We start from the raw sequence: 23,002 nt of genomic DNA, 5'->3' as shown, positions 1-23,002 counted from the left end.
ATAACCAACATCGGATAATGAATAGTACAACTTCCGTATTTACGTTACATTATGATGACCTCCACATAACTAAGAACTTAGACAAATTGTTAAAATCAATGTATTGTATTTATGATAACTAATCATAATTAATATATATATATATACATATAAATATAAATTTACTGTATAATCTCCCTGGTTAAACAGTAACTAATTCACAGGGATACCCGGCTGAATGCTGTGAGTCGAGTAATTTGTTAAACAGCAAAGAAATGTGCAATAAAAGATTTATCGTTTAAAAAAAAAAAAAAAAGAAAGAAAATATCGTGATATACAAGTAGATTTATAATTATAATACTTTACTAGACATCTCAAAACTGCTTTGTTGTCAACGTTATTTTTGCAAACTCATCAACGATACTAGGCTTTTAATTATACGCCAAATGCGCGTTTCTTCTTCGCACGACTCATCAAGGACATTGGAAAAGAATGAACTACCAAATAAGATTCATTATAAATAGCAAAAATGGTGCATTTTAATAAATTTTCTCTCAAATTCTAGAATTTTAAAATTCAATCTGGTATAATTTATACAAATTTTCAACATTTATCTTTTATTTTGATTTAAGATATTAATTGACAGTGCTCTGTAAGCCTTTGAAGGCTGGCTGATTGACTTTGTATTAATGTATGTAAAAATCTTATTTCTTCAAATGACGAATAATTAGTGACATACGGCAACTATTTGTATGTGTGGCAATATCAACTGGCAACGTCTACACAGCATTAGCAGAAGTTAATATAATTGACTATATGGTGGTTGTTAATAATGTGAATCAATTACATTCAAATATGATTCGGTTAAAATGTAGCTGACGAAAACAATGGCGTTAGTCAAATATGCCAGATATGGCATCTTCGCCATTATATTTAGCTTTAATTGCATTAGAAAAATGACATTTGGTAACAGTCCGACATGAGAACTTTAAGGAGGCGACAACGTTTTAACAAGGTAGAAGATATGACATATTTTTCTAATATACACTTCTGTCATTGTAATCAACTAAAGTCGAACCGTCAATATGCATGCTCAAAGACATATCCAATTTTTTTTTTTACAAAAATATAATTCACTATGTGGAAACAGTAAGTTTAAGAAGGCTTTAAAATAGAATAAACACCAGATATAGTGAATGGTAAATTAATGTTTTGCAATGAATGAAAACAAACCAAAATAAGAAAGTATAATTATTTAAAGCTGTTTTAATGGAATTCACTGTTTTTAAATATGTTGTGACTGCTTGTGACAGCAAACTCGTTGATGATATGTTTAAAGATGGGTTATTTTTAAACGAAAGTAGCTTATATTTATTTATTGTTGTAATTATATTACTACGTTGAAACACATAAGTCAAGAAGAATTAGTCAGATTAGAATTTTACTTACACAATTTGTTTCGGTATCATCGGAAATAAGATGAAACAATACTTTAAAACTTGCACGTGTTTTTCTGCATTTAACTTCATAGTCCAATATTTTAAAACCAAAGGAGGTTACAATAGAACTAATTAAAAAGGCGTATTGACCAAAAAGAACAGTAGATTAACAGTAAAATTAGTTTCAAAGACAAATAAAATCGGATCTACACTGTATTTCCTGAAATGAATGATTGGAACGATTATGAAGTGGGGGATGTTCTCTTTTGGAAGTATTGAAATTAGACGGAAATTAATTTACGGAACTGGGGAGATTTCAACATAATAAAGTACTAAAGCTTGTAAATGCATTACAGTTTGAGACTTATCCCTATAATGTTGTATCTATGATATTAGATACATGTATTTAACGCAAAGAAATCTCGCGGTTGTTTATTTTTCCTCTTCTAATTTACTGCGAAACTTTAAATCGTATGAAGGAAAGACTTTACAGTTGCTAATATCAAATATGACAGTATCCAATGCAACATTTTGTCCGGAAATGATATCATTGTGTGTGGCATTTTCACATTATTCAGTATCACAATTATAACAGACAAAGTGTAACCAGCTGTCCGCCTATTAAGGATATCCTTACGACGAGGATATTGTAATACATGTACATGCATTTGAAAGATCATATATATTTAATTACTTAGTACTCCAACATGGTCTTGCTAATTTAGTCATGAAACATATCAAGATGAAACCAGCATACACACACATAATATTAATGACCTATTCAAGTGAGAATTATAACAAATTATGTATTTGATAATTATATTAACCTCCCGTGTTCATACATATCCATATTGGAAACGGAGAATATGTCACAATCTCTCCTCGATGCTATTTTACAGTCTTTGATTAACAAAAGGTATAACAACGTATGAACTTCTAACAATTAATCATTATACACTGCGTAGACCTTCTCTTGAAAAAATTATATAGATAAATCTGTGTGCATCAAATTGTAAAACTGTTACAAAAGTATTAATCTCGAAAATTAAATATTTATTCGACAATTTTAATTTTAAGTCACACAAATGTAACTAGTAAAAATTTGAAATGGTCTTGTGTACATGAGTTCCATAGTATTGACACCATTGAAATAATTGCTATTAAAGTTAAGATCCAATTTAAAAATACAAAAATATTTTTACTATTCCAAAAATGAACTATTTGTCCACTTATGTGCAAATTTCACTCTATTTGCAGTATAATTTCATTTATAAACTCTATAAATAAAAATGTTTTTCGAGTATGGAGTGGAAACGTATTAGGTCAGAATAACTGTGAGTATAATGAACACCATGCATCGTCGACATTGCCTGAGGAAAAGTGAATCATTAAAGATACTTTATTTTTTTTTTAATAAGATTTTAAGTATTTGAGCTGGTATTACTGTAGTTCGTGTTTCAATTTTGTCCAAAACTACCTTGTTGTTCAATATACTTACTCATGCAATCATTCAATACTTTGGGCAGCAGTTTGATAATTGATAACCCTTTAAAACTATAACTGTACAGCAATAACAGTGAATCGTAAAATATCAAAACCCCAAGTCAAAACTTAAACACTGTAAACAAATGGAAAGCAAGTATCATATTCCTAACTTGGTGGTAGAATCATCCTCCTTATGAAGATAACGGCGGATTAAACCTAGTTGTATACGCTAAACAAACCACTCACTTATATTATAGTCATATAGTATTCAATCTTGTTGAAAAAAATGTTTCAGCAAAACAAACAGACATAATACGACAAATGTCAACAATTGGGGTACAGCAATGCATGTGTTATAATCTAAATCACTATAACATATATAAAGCAAAACACATACAAACAAAGACAGACGTTGTTTTTCTTGGGATCAATCTTAACGTTTAACTATTATAAAGACTTTAAATTTAACCATTAACTAATGCATGTATCTTTTATAATCACGACACACATTCTTTAAAGTTGTATTTGTTAAGAATTGATAATGTCCACCATTAACAAGAAACCAATATTTTAGTCAGGTCTGTAAGTTTTTCTATTAAAAAATTTTTTTCTAACAAATATAAACAAAGGTAATGTGGTACGATTACCAATATGACAAATATCCATCAAATACAAAGCAAAAATTTAAAACAATTGAAACAACTACATGTACAGGAGACAATGAATAAATGCCATCTAATCTTAAATTAACAATTGTGACTAAATGTGAAACAATCCAAATCAAAAAACAAAAGGTCCGATTTAAGAAGATGATTTGTCGAATGTTTTCTCGTAATCAGTGAAATACAAAACACAAATCAGCTAACCTACTTTACAACTGATCTCTTTAACACAATATTGATATAATCATGTATATCCGTTGAAACCAGTTTTGACATACTTATTAATGTATTTGTTTCTAAGACCAATAAAGGCGGCTTTACACCGATTTTCATCAAACGGATTGAAAGGGTTATCATGAATGGATGTCCCTGTCGTAAGAAAATGTATAAATTATATTGAAATTTGAGGGAACTTTAAAGAGTTCCTTTGGAACTGCATAACAACTTACTGAAGCTTGTAAATGTATTACAGTTTGATACGAAGGGAAAAGTTTATATCCTTAATGTTCTATCTATGATATTAGATATCTCAACGTAAAGAAGTCTCATGGTTGGTATTTACATTCTTTCAATTAACTAGCTGCAAAACTATAAATCATGTAAAGGGAAGACTGTTGCTTACATCTTTGACAGTATCAAATACAAAGTTTTGTTTGGAAATTATATCATTGTGTGTGACATTTTCACATCATTTATTAGCAAAATTATTATGATTATAGCAGATATGGTGTAACCAACTGTACACCTTTTTCGTTACTGAATTCAATGTATTATATGTACATGTATTTAGTTTATACATATTTATTTATAGTGGATTGCGAAACTTATATTAATCCATTTCCACTTTGCGGGTGCGAGTGCTGACTTGTAGCGATTTAGTCTACTCTTTTTCGAAATCTACAAGGGTGTCTTTAACGTACAAGATATATGGCTCTCTCTTAATACGGGTCAGCCATTTATCGTCCCTTTCCGACGGACTATCATCGTTTCCTCAAGATCATACTCGCAAATGGTGTCAAGGGAAAGCCGAAAATTGAGTATTTTCATCCCGAACGGGAACCGAACCAGGAACCTTTACATGTATTTAAAAGATCAACTATTGTTTAAATACTCCAACATGGCCTGGTTCATTTAATCATTATGTATACCAAGGTAAAACCAGCATACAAATAAAATGTTAATGACCTAGCCAGGTGATAAATATAAAACAATTTGTGTATTTGATAATAATATAAACATTCCGTATACATAAATATCTATCTATATTTGATTCAGAGAATATGTCACAATCCCTCCGCAATGCTTTTCTCACAATCTTTCATTAACACAAAAGGTATTTAACGATATGCCCTCCCTACAATTAGTTTTGTTAAACTGTGTAGACCTGCTCTGGAAAAGGATGTATTGAGAAATGTGTGCATCAAATTGTATAACTGTCACACTATTGGTAGCATAAATCTCGAAAATTTAATTCTTTTTTGACAATCTCAGTTATAAATCTCACAAATGTACCCAGTGAAAGAGGGACGAAAGATACCAGAGGGACAGTCAAACTCATAAATCGAAAATAAACTGACAACGCCATGGCTATAAATGAAAAAGACAAACAGACAAACAATAGTACACATGACACAACATAGAAAACTAAAGAATAAGCAACACGAACCCCACCACAAACTAGAGGTGATCTCAGGTGCTCCGGAAAGGTAAGAAGATCCTGCCCCACATGTGGCACCCGTCGTGTTGCTTATGTGATAGTTAATCTAATCCGGTAGGTCAAATTCATGAAAGGGAAGGAGGTTGTAGTTACGACGTAAGAAACATATCCGATATCATTTGTGAAACAGTAATTCCATAACGGTCAACCAACTCGTGATGGCGTCCGTAAAATGTACGAAGGGATGATTTTAAAAATAGAAATGTTATTATGTGCATGAGTTATTAATAAAATTTATAATGGTAATGGGGAATGTGTCAAATAAACAGCAACCGGACCAAATGACAGAAAACAGCCGAAGGCCAACAATGTATTTTCAATACAGAGAGAAAATCACGCACTTGGAGGCATGCTTCAGCTGGCCCCTAAACAATAGTGTGTACTATTTCAATGATAATGAATGTCATACTAAACTCTGAAATATATAACTGAACTAAAATAAAAAATCATACAAAACTAACAAAGGCCAGAGGCCCCTGATTTGGGACAGGAGCAAACATGTGTGGAGGTTAAACATGTGTGGAGGTTAAACATGATGTTTTCGAAATCTCAACTCTCCCCCTTTACCTCTAGCCAATGACGAAAAATAAACACAAAGCAATACGCACAGTAAAAATTTGTTTAAAAGAAGTACGAGTCCGATGTCAGAATAGGTAATAAAAATACTAAAGAAAAGGATTATAGACACAATTGAAATAATTGCCGTTAAAGTGAACATCTGATTAAAAATACAAATCTATTTCTACTATACCAAGTCTAAACATCACACAATTTGAAGTATGATTTCATTTATAATCTCTATAAATAAAACTGTTCTTCGAGTTAGAAAAAAACCACATGAGGCCAAAATATATGTTAGTAAAATAAACACCATGCATCGTCGACTTAGCATTTAGGTGTATGGGTGTCTTTTGCCATCTTGGATTGTAAAAAACAGAGAATCTAAGGTCAAGATTTTCTATCAAGTTAGCAAAATTTGATGCAAGAATGCAGATAATTAATGAGAATTTTCATTGTAAAAAAAAGTTATAAGAATATAACTTATAAATATTAATAATTTTACAAGTGCAGATTATTTTTGTTGTTTTAAAATTTTTTCAAATTGGTATTTTCAGGGGAGGTAACTCTAAAACAGTGCATTTTCTTAAGAAATCTGCATGGAAATTTCCTATTTTGTATTTTAGCCGAAAAACCGTACGATGACCCTATCTTTTCTTTTGATATTTTGTGGACCTTATCGAAAACAAATACCGCTTTTACAAAGATGTGTTGTGATTTCCAAAGATGCATGAATAACAAAATGAATAAAGACAAATGACATTTACTCAGTCTATAGAAAGTAAATATTTTCCTTTATTTTATTTATCTTTTATGAAATTATTTTTATAATTAGAAATTTTTAATTGATGTTTATATTAATGTTTCATGTTCTGTCCGACTCGGCTTCTGTTAAAATCATTATTTATTTAGGTGGACGATACACATTTTATTACTAGATTCATGATGTCTGTGGTAGAGAAGGCAATGTTTTCTTAACCGTCTCATGAACTTGGTGCACGTGTTAATTTGTCAATCTTTGTCAGGTTTATTCAGTCAGTTGCATTAATAAGTTAGTAGCAGTATAACAGTGCAAAATTCAAATCAACATTTTTTGGTTATTTCACAACTTTTCACAACTTCCTTAAAATGCCACCAGTTCGTAAAAAGCGTGTTTCCAGTAAGAAAAGTAAGAAAAGTGACACACCAGTTGTACAGAATTCCAGTAATACAGAATTGACATTTGACGAAGTTAAAGAAAAACTAAGGAAGCAAGGCATCAGGGCTCCATCAACTTTCACCAAAGAGCAGTTATTGGAACTATTAAGTGAGAATTCAGGACAGGATAATACAGTTATGCCCGAAATTCCACCATTAACTCAAATTACCACCAGTTTAAACAACATGGAGCAAACTGTTCAAAATCAAGGAACTTTAATTCAGTCGCTTTTAGTTCGAGAATCAAATATAATTAGTCAACCTGCTCTCGTTAGTGATATAAATAATGGAGTACATCATGATACAGGATCTTATCACACTGCCAAGGTTTCCTCAGGCATGTTTCCGGATGTTCAAGCAGTGGCACCTAACGTTCGGAAGCAGATTTTAGAAGGCAAGTACATTAATCTGGCTACTCTACTTAACAATCAAGAAAACGTACAAGATTATAAAACCGTTGATGAATCTGACGGGTCAGTTCTGTTAATCAAACATTGCGATCCCCGCCTTCAAAGAAACTTGTCTATTTGAGTTTCTAGAAACTTTTAATATTTACAAAAATATTATTTGTGAAAAGCAAGACCGACGCATCGAATTCGATATGTACATTCAAGATGTCATTGATATCTCTGCAAGATATAAAGGTCCCGTTTTCTACGAGTATCACAAAGCTTTCGCAAATAAGGTAGCTGCTATCAAACTGACTCATGGTAAAGTTGTAGATTGGTCCATCAGAGACGAAAAACTCTATTCATCCATCACAAGTGGACAAATTATTAAGGAATGTGAAACATGCGGTAGTCTTGGGCATCTCACAGCTGTTTGTCAAACGTTACCAAGCTTTGGTCAATCGAATAATCGATCCAAACCGACTGACAATCAAACTCATTTTCAGAAAGTACAAGTTGGGAGTAACGATCGTGATGATTCAAATACAGATATACGAGGACGCTCTGTTCTTTTCTTTCGGGGTCGGGAAGTGTGCAACAATTTCTTATCAGGAAAATGTTACAAGGGGACAAAATGTTGATTCACCCATGTCAATACTAGCTCATCTAGTGGTTCTACTCCGAACAGTAGGCTGTCACAAGAACAAGCGCAGGCTAAGAATTGACTAGTGTCTACGCCTATTGATATCGATCAACTTGAAGTTAAACTTACACATTCTCCAGATAAAAATTTTGTCTTCAAATTTTGGGGTTACTCAATATGCAACTTGGGCAGGCAACATAACGTTACATATTTCGTTTTGGGCTATGATATTTTATTTTGGCCAAATATAATATCGTTTCCCCAAAAATTTCTGAGTAGTTAGGATGCCTACGTACCTTAACGAGGAATAGTCTCATCTTGATTGCTCAACAGCTCTATTTCATGTCGGTCTATGCCCACAAAGATTTACTCTTATGCGGTACCACGTGGAAAATCAAGTAAGGCTATACCGCTCGGGAACGGCTTGCTAAAGTACTCTGAGACAAGTAGACTGATAGTCGTACCCACACGTGTATGCAAATACCCCTATGGTGACGCATTTCTGTCAAAGATATGTGGCTAGCTCAGGCACAGTATTTTAGCGGCCAATTATCCTTAACTATCGGAGAACACACTATCATTTTATGTACATACTGTGTGCTTTGTGACAACTGCAGGTAGCATGTAATTTGTTTTGTTCTTGATTTACAATATGACAGAACTGAGTGAATTACACGATACTAGAGAAAAAATATCCTCAAGCATTCACACAGTGTGCCGCGCACACTGCTCGGATAGTTAAGTATAATGTTGGCGTCAGTTAGTTTACATTCATCGCTTGTTATTCACTGACGCCAAAGAAGTTTTCTGTAACATAACGTGTTGCCCTAAAGCCCAAATATTTGTATAATAAAAATAATTATTTTATCATGTTTTATATTTTTTCAGTACTTCAACAATATCAGACTGGGTATCTTGAAATACTTCCTACTGGACGTTTACAGGCTTTATATCAACAATAACTACTTTCGTAATTATTGTATATTGTCTGTGATCGTTCTTATAAGAGCGGTCATTAAAAGCTATCAATTATCTGCGGTCAAGGTTAATTTACATTTATTTGTTTATCCCTAATCATTGTTCACGCCTGTAATTCTCTTATCAAGTGGTCTATTAAGGTCAACGCATTGAGGTTTTATTAGTTAATTGGCTTTGGTCTGCTGTGTCGGTATTAACTTTGGATTATACGCTTGATGTGTATTTATTATGTTTGAAACATGTTGTATAAACAGATTATAACACAATATTTGACAGTTGTACTCCACTTTTGACATTTGTACCTATTATGTCTGCTAGATATTAAACCGGGTTTAATTCATTATTATCTACATAAGAAAATGTCTGTACAAAATTTGGAATATTACACTTGCTTTCTATTCGTTTGCAGTGAGCTTGAGCTTTTGACTTGCCATTTCATAAAAGACTTTACATTTTAAAATATCATTGGTGTTTTGTTATTTTACGTTTCCCTGTTATTGCTGTACAGTTATGGTTTCAAAGGGTTATCAAATGTCAAACCGCTGCTAAAAGTATTGTATTTTTGACATATTCAATTTATATGAAGGACAAAATTCAAACATGAGCAACAGTAATACTAAGTCAACAACTTGCTTAAATCTGATTCAAGGTGAATAACTAAGATATCTTTCATGATTTCCTTCTTCTTAAGTTGGTATGGGAGTCTTAAAAAAAAATGGTAGAATTTGTTCATACTTTGCCAAACGTAGTATCTATTGATATATGTTCAAATATATTATAAAAATGATAGGTCACCGCACATTTTCTTAAGCTATAGGTTGTGACAAAATGGCACATTGTGTATGGATTATACAGGAAAAATACACCATTTTGTGATAAGAAACTAAACAAAATACATGTAATAGAATTGTAAAATAAATTAGGAAAAGATAGCTTTCAGACAATGCTTTGAGAATATCAAAAGAAAAGAAAGGGTCACCGTACGGTTTTTCGGCTAAAAAACAAAATAGGAAAATTCCATGTAGATTCCTTAAGAAAATGCACTGTTTTAGAGTTACCTCTCCTGAAAATACCGATTTGAAAACATTTAAAAACAACAAAAATAATCTGCACTTGTAAAATTATTAATATTTATAAGTTATATTCTTATAATTTTTTTTTAAATGAAAATTCTCATTAAATATTTGCATTCTTGCATCAAATTTTGCTAACTTGATAGAAAATCTGGAACTTAGATTCTCTGTTTTTTATAATCCAAGATGGCAAAAGACACCCATACGCCTTGAGGCTAAGTTGACGATGCATGATGTTTATTTTACTAACATATATTTTGGCCTCATGTGGTTTTTTTTTTTCTAACTCGAAGAACAGATTTATTTATAGAGATTATAAATGAAATCATACTTCAAATTGTGGGATGTTTAGACTTGGTATTGCAGAAATAGCTTTGTATTTTTAATCAGATGTTCACTTTAACGGCAATTATTTCAATTGTGTCTATAATCATTTTCTTTAGTATTTTTATTACCTATTCTGACATCGGACTCGTACTTCTTTTAAACAAATTTTTACTGTGCGTATTGCTTTGTGTTTATTTTTCTTAATTGGCTAGAGGTATAGGAGGAGAGATCTCGAAAAACATCATGTTTAACCTCGCCACATGTTTGCTCCTGTCCCAAGTCAGGGGCCTCTGGCCTTTGTTAGTTTTGTATGATTTTTTATTTAAGTTCAGTTATATATTTCAGAGTTTAGTATGACATTCATTATCACTGAACTATTACACATTATTATTTAGGGACCAGCTGAAGCATGCCTCCAAGTGCGTGATTTTCTCTCTGTATTGAAGATGCATTGTTGGCCTTCGGCTGTTTTCTGTCATTTGGTCCGGTTGCTGTTTACTTGACACATTCCCCATTACCATTATAAATTTTATTAATAACTCATGCACACAATAACATTTCTATTTTTGAAATCATCCCTCCGTAAATTTTACGGACGCCATCACGAGTTGGTTGACCGTTATGGAATAACTTTTTCACAAATGATATCGGATATGTTTCTTACGTCGTAACTACAATCTCCTTCCCTTTCATGAATTTGACCTACCAAATTAGATTTTTTATCACATAAACAACACGACGGGTGCCACAAGTGGGGTAGGATCTTCTTACCCTTCCGGAGCACCTGAGATCACCTCTAGTTTGTGGTGGGGTTCGTGTTTCTTATTCTTTAGTTTTCTATGTTGTATTATGTGTACTATTGTTTGTCTGTTTGTCTTTTTCATTTTTAGCCATGGCATTGTCAGTTTATTTTCGATTTATGAGTTTGACTGTCCCTCTGGTATCTTTCGTCCCTCTTTCACTGGGTACATTTGTGAGATTTATAACTGAGATTGTCAAAAAAGAATTAAATTTTGGAGATTTATGCTACCAATAGTGTAATAGTTTTACAATTTAATGCACACATTTCTCTTTACATCCTTTTACAGAGCAGGTCTACACAGTGTAACAATACTAATTGTAGGGAGGTCATATCGTTAAATACCTTTTGTGTTAATGAAAGATTATGAGAAAAGCATTGCGGAGGGATTGTGACATATTCTCTGAATCAAATATAGATAGATATTTATGTATACCGAAGGTTTATATTATTATCATATACACAGATTGTTTTACATTTACCACCTGGCTAGGTCATTAACATTTATATTTGTATGCTGGTTTAACCTTGGTGTACATAATGATTAAATGAACCAGGCCATGTTGGAGTATTTAAACAATAGATGATCTTTTAAATACATGTAAAGGTTCCTGGTTCGATTCCTGTTCGGGATAGAAATTTCAGGAACTCAATTTTCGACTCTCTCTTGACACCATTTGCGAGTATGGTCTCGAAGAAACGATGATATTCCGTCGGAAGGGGACGATAAATGTAATATATTTACAAGATTCAGTAAGTTGTTATGCAGTTCCAAACGAACTCTTCTAAGCTCTATCAAATTTCAATATACTTAATACATTTTCTTACGACAGGGACATCCATTCATCATAACCCTTTCAATCATCCGTTTGATGAAATCGGTGTAAAGCCGCCTTTATTGGTCTTAGAAACAAATACATTAATAAGTATGTCAAAACTGGTTTCGACGGATATACGTGGTTACATGAATATTGTGTTAGGGAGATCAGTTGTAAAGTAGGTTAGCTGATTTGTGTTTTGTATTTCATTGATGACGAGTGAACATTCGACAAATCATCTTCTTAAATCGGACCTTTTGTTTTTTGATTTAGATTGTTTCAGATTTAGTCACAATTGTTAATTTTAGATTGGATGGCATTTGTTCACTGTTTACGACCTGTGTGTCCTCTACATGTAGTTGTTTCAATTGTTGTGCTTTGTATATGATGGATATTTGTCATATTGGTAATCGTACCACACCAATTTTGTGTATGTTTGTTAGAAAAAACTTTTGTAATAGAAATACTTACAGACCTGACTCAAATATTGGTTTCTTGTTAATGGTGGACATTATCAATTCTTAACAAATACCACTTTAAAGAATGTGTGTCGTGATTGCAAAAGATAAATGCATTACTTAATGGTTAAAGTTAAAGTCTTTATGGTAGTTAAACGTTAAGATTGATCCCAAGAAGAACAACGTCTGTCTTTGTTTGTATGTGTTTTGCTTTATATTATGTTATAGTGATTAAGATCATAACACACTGCTAGCGCTGTACCCCAATTGTTGACCTTTGTCTGATTATGTCTGTTTGTTTTGTTGAAACATTTTTGTCAACAAGATTGAATATTATGTGACTATAATATAAGTGAGTGGTTTGTTTAGCCTATACAACTAAGTTTAATCCGCCGTTATCTACATAGGGAGGAGATGATTCTACCACAAAATTAGGAATATGACACTTGCTTTCCATTCGTTTGCAGTGTTTAAGTTTTGACTTGGGGTTTTGTTATTTTACGATTCATTGTTATTGCTGTACAGTTATAGTTTTAAAAGGTTATCAAATATCAAACTGCTGCTGAAAGTATTGAATGATTGCCTGAGTCGGTATATTTGAACAACACGGTAGTTTTGGACAAAATTGAAACACGAACAAAAGTAATAGCAGCTCAAACACTTGTTAAAATCTTATTCAAGAAAAAATTAAATAAAGTATCTAAAATGATTCACTTTTCCTCAGGCAAAGTCGACGATGCATGGTGTTCATTATACTCACAGTTATTCTGACCTAATGCGTTTTCCTTCCTTACTCGAAAAACATTTTCATTTATAGAGTTTATAAATGAAATCATACTGAAAATAGAGTGAAATTTGCACATAAGTGGACAAATAGTTGATTTTTGGAATAGTAAAAATAGTTTTGTATTTTTGAAATGGATCTTAACTTGAATGGCAATTATTTCAATAATGTCAATACTATGTAACTCATGTACACAGGACCATTTCAAATGTTTACTAGGTACATTTGTGCGACTTAAAATTAAAATAGTCGAATGTATATTTAATTTTCGAGATTAATACTTTTGTAACAGTTTTATAATTTGATGAACACAAATTTATCTATATCATTTTTTCAAGACAAGGTCTACGCAGTGTATAATGATTAATTGTAAGAAGTTCATACGGTGTTACACCTTTTGTAAATCAAAAGGATTGTCACATATTCTCCGTTTCCAATAGATATGTAAGAATACGGGAGGTTAATATAATTATCAAATACATTATTTGTTATAATTTTCACTTGAATATGTCATTAATATTATGTGTGTATGCTGGTTTTACCTTGATGTGTTTCATGACTAAATGAGCCAGACCATGTTGGAGTACTTAGTAATTAATTTGCAATTAATTAGAAAAAATTAAGGACCAACCGTGAGACTTCTTTGCGCTGATATATCTAATATCAAATATATAACATTAAGGATATAAATTTCTCCCTTAGTTTCAAATTGTAATACATTTACAAGCTTTAGATATTATCATGTCCTGAGGAAATCTCCCAGGATCTACCAATTATATTTCAGTATAAAGTCAAAAGTTCTAAGAAAAAAAAACATCCAAACGTCATAAAAGTTTACATCATTCTTTTCGGGAAATGCAGTGTAAATCCGTTTGTATTTGTCTTAGAAACCGATAGTCTATCCAATCTGGTTTCGAAGAATATACACGTGCAAACATAAATATGTTTTAGTGAGATTAGTTGAAAATAAAATTACACAAATACCCAACTCAAAGGGAAAAAAAGGAAATTCATTTATCTATTGCATGCTTTCAGATAAGAATAGGGAAAACATGGGTACACCGAACTTGTTTTCTTGCGACAAATTAGAATAGGTAAATTAATAACAGTTTCTATAATAAAACTACGTTATCTGAGTAATCTCCACTACTAAACTATCAAACCAATGATTTAAATATCGTATGTTTGCCATATTCTACATATTTTATGTTTTTATTTGTTTGGGAAAATAATTTAAACACATACATCAATAATACTAAATATCTTTTTTAACATATCCAGAAATCAACGCCACTTTGCTTATTTGAATATTATACTAAAGAGATCGGATACGGGCCATGGAAATTATATTGAAATGATAGGGAATTTTAAAAGAAATGTCTGTTTTAACTTTAATTTAAGTGATAGACAGGTTGCCGGGGCAGAAAATAAATATACACAATATACATCATTTAAACGAAACACAATGACTGTCGTTGCAAGAGTCATGGTTCCTGAGCTATTCCAAAAACTGAAGCGAGAGGCTTTTAACATTGTAGTATAAAATGCAGGCTTAAATGGCTGAAACGTCAAATTTGCAAACTTTGTGTTGACAATTGGCTACCAAGGTCATTAGATAAACAGGTTGCCGGGGTGAAACTTGAAACTTGAATGTCCAATGAATAAGCAAGTCCAAACCTTGTATGTGTAGTCGTTGAACTCTAGGTTCCCACGTAAAGTTAAAATGCAAATATTTCAAGAAGAATAAACTCACAAAAACAAACAAAAACCACGTAATTCGCGTTTAATGTTTTGATTTTAACCGCCTGACAACTTTACGGAAATATAAGAGTGATTATAAACAAGGACTCTGTGACGGACAACTTATAATATCCGTATTTTAAGGAAGGATTTTAATGATATCAAGCCAGTCCAGTTCAAACTATAATCAAGTGGTACAATTCTCATTTACATATTATGAATATTAATTAGAAAAGCACTACTAATTTTTGAATATGATGTAAATCTAGTTTCAGATTAAAACTAAGGCATCTTTCATTACTTACATTTGCTTTCAGGTAAAGTTGACTTTAACTAGTTCAATTTTACAGTTAATTTACTGTTCTTTTTGGTCAACACGCCTTTTTAATTAATTCTATTGTAACCTCCTTTGGTTTTAAAATATTGGACTATGAGCGTTCCTCATGAAGTTAAATCCAGAAAAACACGTGCAATTTTTAAAGTATTGTTTCATCTTATTTCCGATGATACCGAAACAAATTGTGTAAGTAAAACTCTAACCTGACTACTTCTTCTTGACTGATGTGTTTGAACGTAGTAATATAATTACAACCATAAATAAATATAAGCTACTTTCTTTTAAAAATAACCTATCTTTAAACATATCATCAACGAGTTTGCTGTCACAAGCAGTCACAACATATTTAAAAAAAAAATGAATTCCATTAAAACAGCTTCAAATAACTATACTTTCTTGTTTTGGTTTGTTTTCATTCATTGCAAAACATTAATTTACCCTTCACTATATCTGGTGTTAATTCTATTTTAAAGCCTTCTTAAACTTATTGTATCCACATAGTGAATTATATTTTTGTAAAAGAAAAAAATGGATATATCTTTGAGCATGCATATTGACGGTTCGACTTTAGTTGATTACAATGACAGAAGTGCATATTAGAAAAATATGTCCTGTCTTCTACCTTGTTAAAACGGTGTCGCCCCCTTAAAGTTCTCATGTGGGACTGTTACCAAATGTCATTTTCCTAATGCAATTAAAGCTAGATATAATGTCGAAGATGCCATATCTGTCATATTTGACTAACGCCATTGTTTTCGTCAGCTACATTTTAACCGAATCATATTTGAATGTAATTGATTCAAATTAACAACCACCATATAGCCAATTATATGAACTTCTGCTACTGCTGTGTAGACAGATGCCCATTGATATTGTCACACATGCCAATAGTTGCCGTGCGTCACGAATTATTCGTCATTTGAAGAAATAATTTGTTATGGCAGATCTTTCATTGTTTTTACACAGTTGGTTGATTGCTTTTTGACCTGACATCATCAGCCCAGTAGCAAGTGCTATATTGAACCAATATTATTAGGCTATTCTTTTGTTGTTGTTTTTTTTTTATGTCAAAGCTCCCGACGACGTTTCTACTTATCTATAAATCCAGGACTTTTAAATGATTGAAATTTGAGAGTTCCTGATAACGGTAAATCAAGAAAAGCACTGTAGACGCTATGGTATGATTGTCAATGAGACAACACTCCACAAGACCCAAATAACACATAAATTACAAATATAGATCACCGCAAGGCCTTCAACAAAGAGCAAAGCCCATACTGCATAGTAAGCTAGAAAATGCTTCGAAATGACAATGTAAAACAATTCAAACGAGAAGACTAACGGTATAATTTGACTTGGGACAGGCACATACATACAGAATGTTGCGTGCAGGGTTTCCACTGGCGGTCGCCATTTTCGCAATTTGCGAAAAAATAATAATTGTGGCGATTAAAATTCTTCATTTGCGAAAGATTTTGGCGAAAAAAATATATAGAACGATTTATTTTCCTCCATCTTGTTTATTTACTTTTTTCGAGTTTCTCGGACTTTACCCTATCAGACAATACTCGGAATTCACCTTGACCTTATTAAGATTTGGATAGAAAATGAATAATCAGCTGATTGCATTTTATAGCTATCGACAACAAAGGACTAATTAAAAAAGGTGTTGATTGAATTGTTTGACAAAATGATATGGTTAAATGGCTTCCGCTAAATGTCACATACAGAATTTATTTACCACTATGCGACGCACGTGTTTGAAGCAAACTTTTGACGTCTCCTCTCCTTTTAAAGATTGTTTAGAAAAGAAAGCTGTTGTTGTGACGAAAAATTTTCAAAAGCAAGAAAAATCTCCGATTTAAAACTTTAATTATCCTTTGACTTTAATATATTAGGTAATTGATTAGGGAGACTACTTTAAAGTCGTTTGAGTGACACGTGTGTTTCAAGCATAGTCTTACGTCTCAACTTTTTCATTTACGATGGTCAAGAAAAGAAAACTGTCGTTATGAAGAAATCTATCCAAAAGGTTGGGAACAACCCCTCGAATGAGAGTAGTCCTTCAATGTTATGACTACACATGAAATGAGGGATCAAAATATCATGTGATAAAAGCTTTTGTTTTGTTGTAAAAACCACTTCTTAGTACAAAAGGGCACATCAATATTTTTCCTACGAACTATACTGGTATTATATAATCAAAACATGTCCATTAATTTTGTTGTATTCCAGGACTTATATCTTCTTTATTATTAAAAGTATAGTGGCCCCCTCATTTAGAAAAGTTGTTTAAAATACAATGAATATTTTTCCCTTTCATGTTAAAAACAAAATCTGTTGTTTTAAAGTAAATGTTTAGTGTTTATTCATTAAATGTAGACTCTAAAATAAGTTTAACAGAATAATCATAGACACAACGGGGCAAAATCGCCTTATTTAAGGGGAAAAAGGGGGGGGTAAGAAAAAAAAGGTAAATTTTAAACGAAAAATATAGTTATGTTACTTGGCGAAAAAAACAATAAAGTGGCGAAAAATATATTGTTTTGGCGAAAGAGGTGGCGAAAAAAATAATTGACCCAGGGGAAACCCTGGTTGCGTGGTTAATAATTTTCAGCGCGATCCCCTCTAACCTTGGACAGTGGTATAATAGAACAACATACGAACGAACTATAAAAAAAACGTTGAAAAAGACTTAACTCATCAGATGGACAAAAATACAAATGTACGTGGACTCAGATGGACAAAAATACAAATGTACGTGGACGGGTACCTGTACATCCCAACAACAAAAAGACACTAGGTACAGATCTGATAGTTCTCGCAGTTAACTGACAGATAGTTCAAAGCATCTAACAACTAATAAAAAAATCATGCATCTAAGACTAAATTATCTATCAGTACACATCCAACATCCAATGGATTTCGTGTAAAGACGTCATAAACAGTCAGAGAAAAACATGACCTTGTGCAATGCCTAGATACAGGTATCGACAGATTGTAGATCCATGACTGTATATATGTATATAACATGTAATATTTAGTTTGCTTTTAATTTACTGATAACAAAATCAATATTTATACCAATGAAAACAGTATTCACTTTCAGTCATTTTGGTCAATACGTTTGTAGACTAAAGCAATTATATATATATACGAGGTAATACTGCATTTGTATTTGTATTAAGTGTGTACAAATGAGAGACAAAAGCAAATACATAATTTGTTAAATATTAATTGATATTTGACAAACCGACACTGTCTGTTCTATTGAGTGGTAAAATGTGAATAGTCATGTAAGACTTTTATTTGTGGTTCCGAGTTACAATAGAAGTAGATATAGGAAGATACGGTATGAGTACAAATGAGACAACTTATGTTATCGTTACTGCTATGTGTGTACCATTCCTTTTATCTGTTTACACATGGTGAACATAATGCATTGCAGGTCTCTCCTCAGTTCGTAGATGTTAACTGTTGATTTGATGGCAACTTTCAGCCAATGAAAAAAAAAAACGTTTCATAAAAATTGCATTATAATTTGGTTTTCATTAGCGGAGGTAAAGCTGCTTGTCTCGATATCAAAGGCATTGTTACTGATCAAAGGTATATACTTAATATCAATGCTAAGAATATGATTGTGTTTTCCCATTATTCCGTTAGTGGATCGAAGTCTAGTTTTTGTAATTTTTCATAGACTTTTCCCTTTTTGAATTTACCTTGGAGAAGAAATGGTTTATATGATTGCGGTAAGACAACACTCGAATAGATTAAACCATATTACACTATATATAGCTACTGTTTCATGTTTAAATGAAGGTAAATCTTAACATAAATCAATTTTAATATACACTTGATTCGATTAACTTGGCAACGGAAGATAGTTGTAAACTCTTATACACATAAAGACAAATAAAGTATTTATATCTTTTATCATTTTGTCGTCATGTGTACTTTCGTTTTCCCCTGAAGAATGATAAACCACATGACTAGTTAGATAACAACAATAAACATTGTTAGCCACAATGGGAATAGTAAGTTGAAATTGTTTAATAACATTATTCATATAGTAAGGAGTTGTGGGGTATACATAAATCAGAAAGCAATCAAACGACAAAAGTCAATATACAGATATAGGTGTCTATACAATTTATGTCCAACCGTAAGTTATATTTTTTGTAAATATGTCTTTTGATCGAGATTAATCATTTCAATTGATATTTCATACTGTGTATGTTTTACGTTTTAATGTTACACTACTGTTTCAGGTTAGGGTGAAGGTTGGCACCGTTTTATTCCATTGCATTTGTCCTAAGTCAGGAGCTTGTTGTTCAGTGATCGTCGTTTGTTGATGTGGTCTACAAATGTTTCCCGTTTTTCTAATATAGATTAGACATGTTAGACCGTTGGTTTTCCGGTTTGAACTGTTTTTCACTAACCATTGTGCGACCCATAATAGCTTGTAAAGTGTAAGGTAGAATAATTTCAATTCAACATGTTCTAAACACATCTTCTGTTCGTTCTAAACCAATTTAATTTTTCAGGTTTATACTCTCATTCTGGTTTTCTTACTCCCCTTGATGAAGTGTGACCGCTGTCCTGCACCGAAACAATGTAGTTGCCAATATAATATAATTTATTGTGATCATTTAAATCTTACTGATGTTCCAGAGTTTACGAAACCAGACAACGAGAATATGACATGGGATATTGAACTGCAATATAACAACATAAAAAGAATTCGGAATGGTGCTTTTCAAAATTTGAAACTTGAAATGCTACTCATATTTGATAATGAAGTTGAGGTTGTAGAGGATAACGCTTTTAGAGGGAGTGAGGATACTCTATATGTACTCCATCTGTATAATAATAAATTGACTACAGTTCCGTCTGCTGTTGGTAAAATGAGGAACCTTATGGGTTTAGATATCCACAACAATCCTATATCTACAATTAGGGAAGATATTCTTCGAAATGTTTCAAGCACATTGTCCGGTATTATGTTTGGTGATACGAAAATGACCTCGTGGCCAAATTCATTGGACGTTTTATCAAACTTGGATTCAATAAGGATTCAAAATCTAAACATCCTACGAATTCCACAAAATGCATTAAATAATTTTCGCAATTTAAGTAGTTTTGAGATGATTTCAACAAATTTCAGTAACATACCATCTTCTCTTAGCGATCGCTCAATGTTGGAAGATATTAATTTAGAAGATAACCCAATGCTGACAACGGAAAGCTTTAAACCTGAAACATTTAGTAAACTTTCTACTTTAATGCGAATGACAATTATGAATAGTAGTATAACTATTTTGCCGAGTATATTTAATAAACTTAATAATTTGTTTATTCTGCAACTAGAGAACAATCCGATTACATCAATTCCAGATCACGTGTTTCCTCTGAATTTCTCGCCTAATTTTTGGTTTATGACACTAAAGAACACATCATTGGCCAGTGTTCCAAAGGCTTTATCCAACCTAACTAGTCTTACTCGACTTGATTTTATGACAAGCTTGATATCGGAAATTCAACACAACGATTTTAGCTATATGGATAAACTAGAGAGAATGTATTTTACAAACAGCCCGTTGCATACCGTGTCCGACAATGCTTTCCATGGACTTAAGTCCCTAAAGTATCTTACTCTAGATAATACGCTTCTAACTACCGTACCGAAAGCAATGATGAACCTGCCGTCACTTTCAGAGCTAAGTTTATCGAATACCAAAGTCGTTTGTACATGTTCCAATCTAAGATGGATAAAAAAATGGCCTGAGCAAAGTGAAGTGGAGATTTATGGCAGTTGTACCAATATTAGGATGACGATTGCATTATTTATTTATAAAGAGCTACCCAAGTGTTAATGTATGAACAGTGTGGTACTGCATTTAAAAATATATGAAAATGCAGGTAGAGAATTCTGTTACTTATTATTGTTATACATATATACATAAGATAATTTGGTTTGATAGCCAGTTTTGTGAAAACGGTCTGAAATAAACAAATAAGAATTTTGTTTTTTAATCGAATGATATTTTGCCATATATGCTATGCTTTTAGAAAACGTTGTTTGGGAAAAAAGGGAGTACGTATCATAAACAATGAAGTAATCTTAATCATGGCGGATACATATTCCTCGGGTCTTTAATTGCTGACTATGCGGTATGGGCTTTGCGCTTTGTTGAAGGCCGTACGTTGACCTATAGTTGTTAATTTCTTTGTCATTTTGGACTCTTGTGGAGAGTTGTCTCATCGGCAATCATACCACATCTTCTTTCTTTATAACCTAGTAACTCCCTGTTTATCATCATAATGTGTATTTTCCTTATAATTGCTTTACTGTATGTATAACTTCAAGGATGTACTGAGGTGAGGTTTAGGATCTTCTGTCAAATGTTCGGACTTCTTTTCCTAAGCTGTACTGTATAGATAAAATTATCGGTACTTACATTGATTTTTTTTAATCTAAACATATTTGAATTTATATTTATGATATAACTTATTTATACAGTTATGAGAACTTATAATTCCACATCCTGTCGATTATACTGTTCATTTATGTTTTGACATTGTACAAGGTAATGCGTTTGTTTTTCAGACGGTTTGTGACGTCTTTACACTCAATCCATTTGAAGTGAACTGATTAATACATAAATCTGGGAGAACATGATTTACTTTTTCGTTGTAATCGGTTTTCAGGTAGCTCTAAGTAATTGGAAGTATTCCTATTTCGGTGATTATTGTCTATTTGTACATGCCATTTTAAGAAATAAAATTATGGGTTGAACCTGAGATTTCTCAATTACTGGTATTTTAACATATGATACTATTATCTGAGCATCAAATTATTGCAGTCCTATTTCAAAGAAGATATGAAGAACAATTTGAACAATTTAAAAAGGCACCAAACGGATGTTGACATCTTGTGTGGAAATAATTTGCCGGCGACAAAGGCGGATATGCTAGGTCGAAATACAAATTCAAATCTCTACGTTTGGGAGTAAATAAATGGATTCAATAGACGATTGAGATTTCATGTTTATATGATTTAACACTTTATTTCTTGTCGTTTAAATCATTTTTTGCAAGTACAGTTTTTTTAAAAATGATTAGAATATCTGAAGTTAGCCGTTACTATTTAATTTGTCTAGTATAACACTAAAGAATCCAAGAATGTCCTTAATGCATCTTTACAGAGTGTAATGCCAACGCTATCGACAATAAAAGCCGCCATTACATGTTTACAACGTTATAGTGAACCGTATCATAGAGATCCGAAATCCTTACGCAGACGCTTCCGGTTGTCCTACTGAGTTGTTAAACACGATAACATAATTCAGTCTCGGAATTTCAGTCTTCTGAAATTTTACACCGAAATCAAAACTGAAATAGACTGATTTTATTTTTTGCATTAGCATACTAGTAGTATAAATGACTGTATTTTATGTGAAGTTTGGTCCACAAACAGCTATGTTTTTACTGCAAATTGAGTTTACCTAGTCGTATAAATAAAGTGGGTGAAACACGAAACATACCAATCAATGTCCATTGTGTGTATAAATGTGTTTGAACTATACAAATTGATATACGATCACATATCCATCACTCAT

The 23,002-nt window shown here is 32.2% G+C and overlaps 1 protein-coding gene across 1 annotated transcript; it reads left to right on the top strand.

The window, feature by feature from the left end:
- Window positions 1-19,340: 19,340 nt before the first annotated feature.
- LOC143079498 (uncharacterized) lies at window positions 19,341-21,406 on the top strand. The gene is made up of 2 exons (XM_076254862.1): window positions 19,341-19,417; window positions 19,928-21,406. Exons 1-2 carry the CDS (start codon window positions 19,409-19,411, stop codon window positions 21,254-21,256), a joined length of 1,338 nt encoding a protein of 445 aa, XP_076110977.1. The 5' UTR covers window positions 19,341-19,408; the 3' UTR covers window positions 21,257-21,406.
- Window positions 21,407-23,002: the final 1,596 nt, after the last annotated feature.

Source organism: Mytilus galloprovincialis, chromosome 6 (assembly GCF_965363235.1).
Source record: "Mytilus galloprovincialis chromosome 6, xbMytGall1.hap1.1, whole genome shotgun sequence".
Classification (NCBI taxonomy): domain Eukaryota; kingdom Metazoa; phylum Mollusca; class Bivalvia; order Mytilida; family Mytilidae; genus Mytilus; species Mytilus galloprovincialis.
Note: the sequence above shows the minus strand (reverse complement) of the source record. Positions and strands in the feature narration are given on the sequence as shown.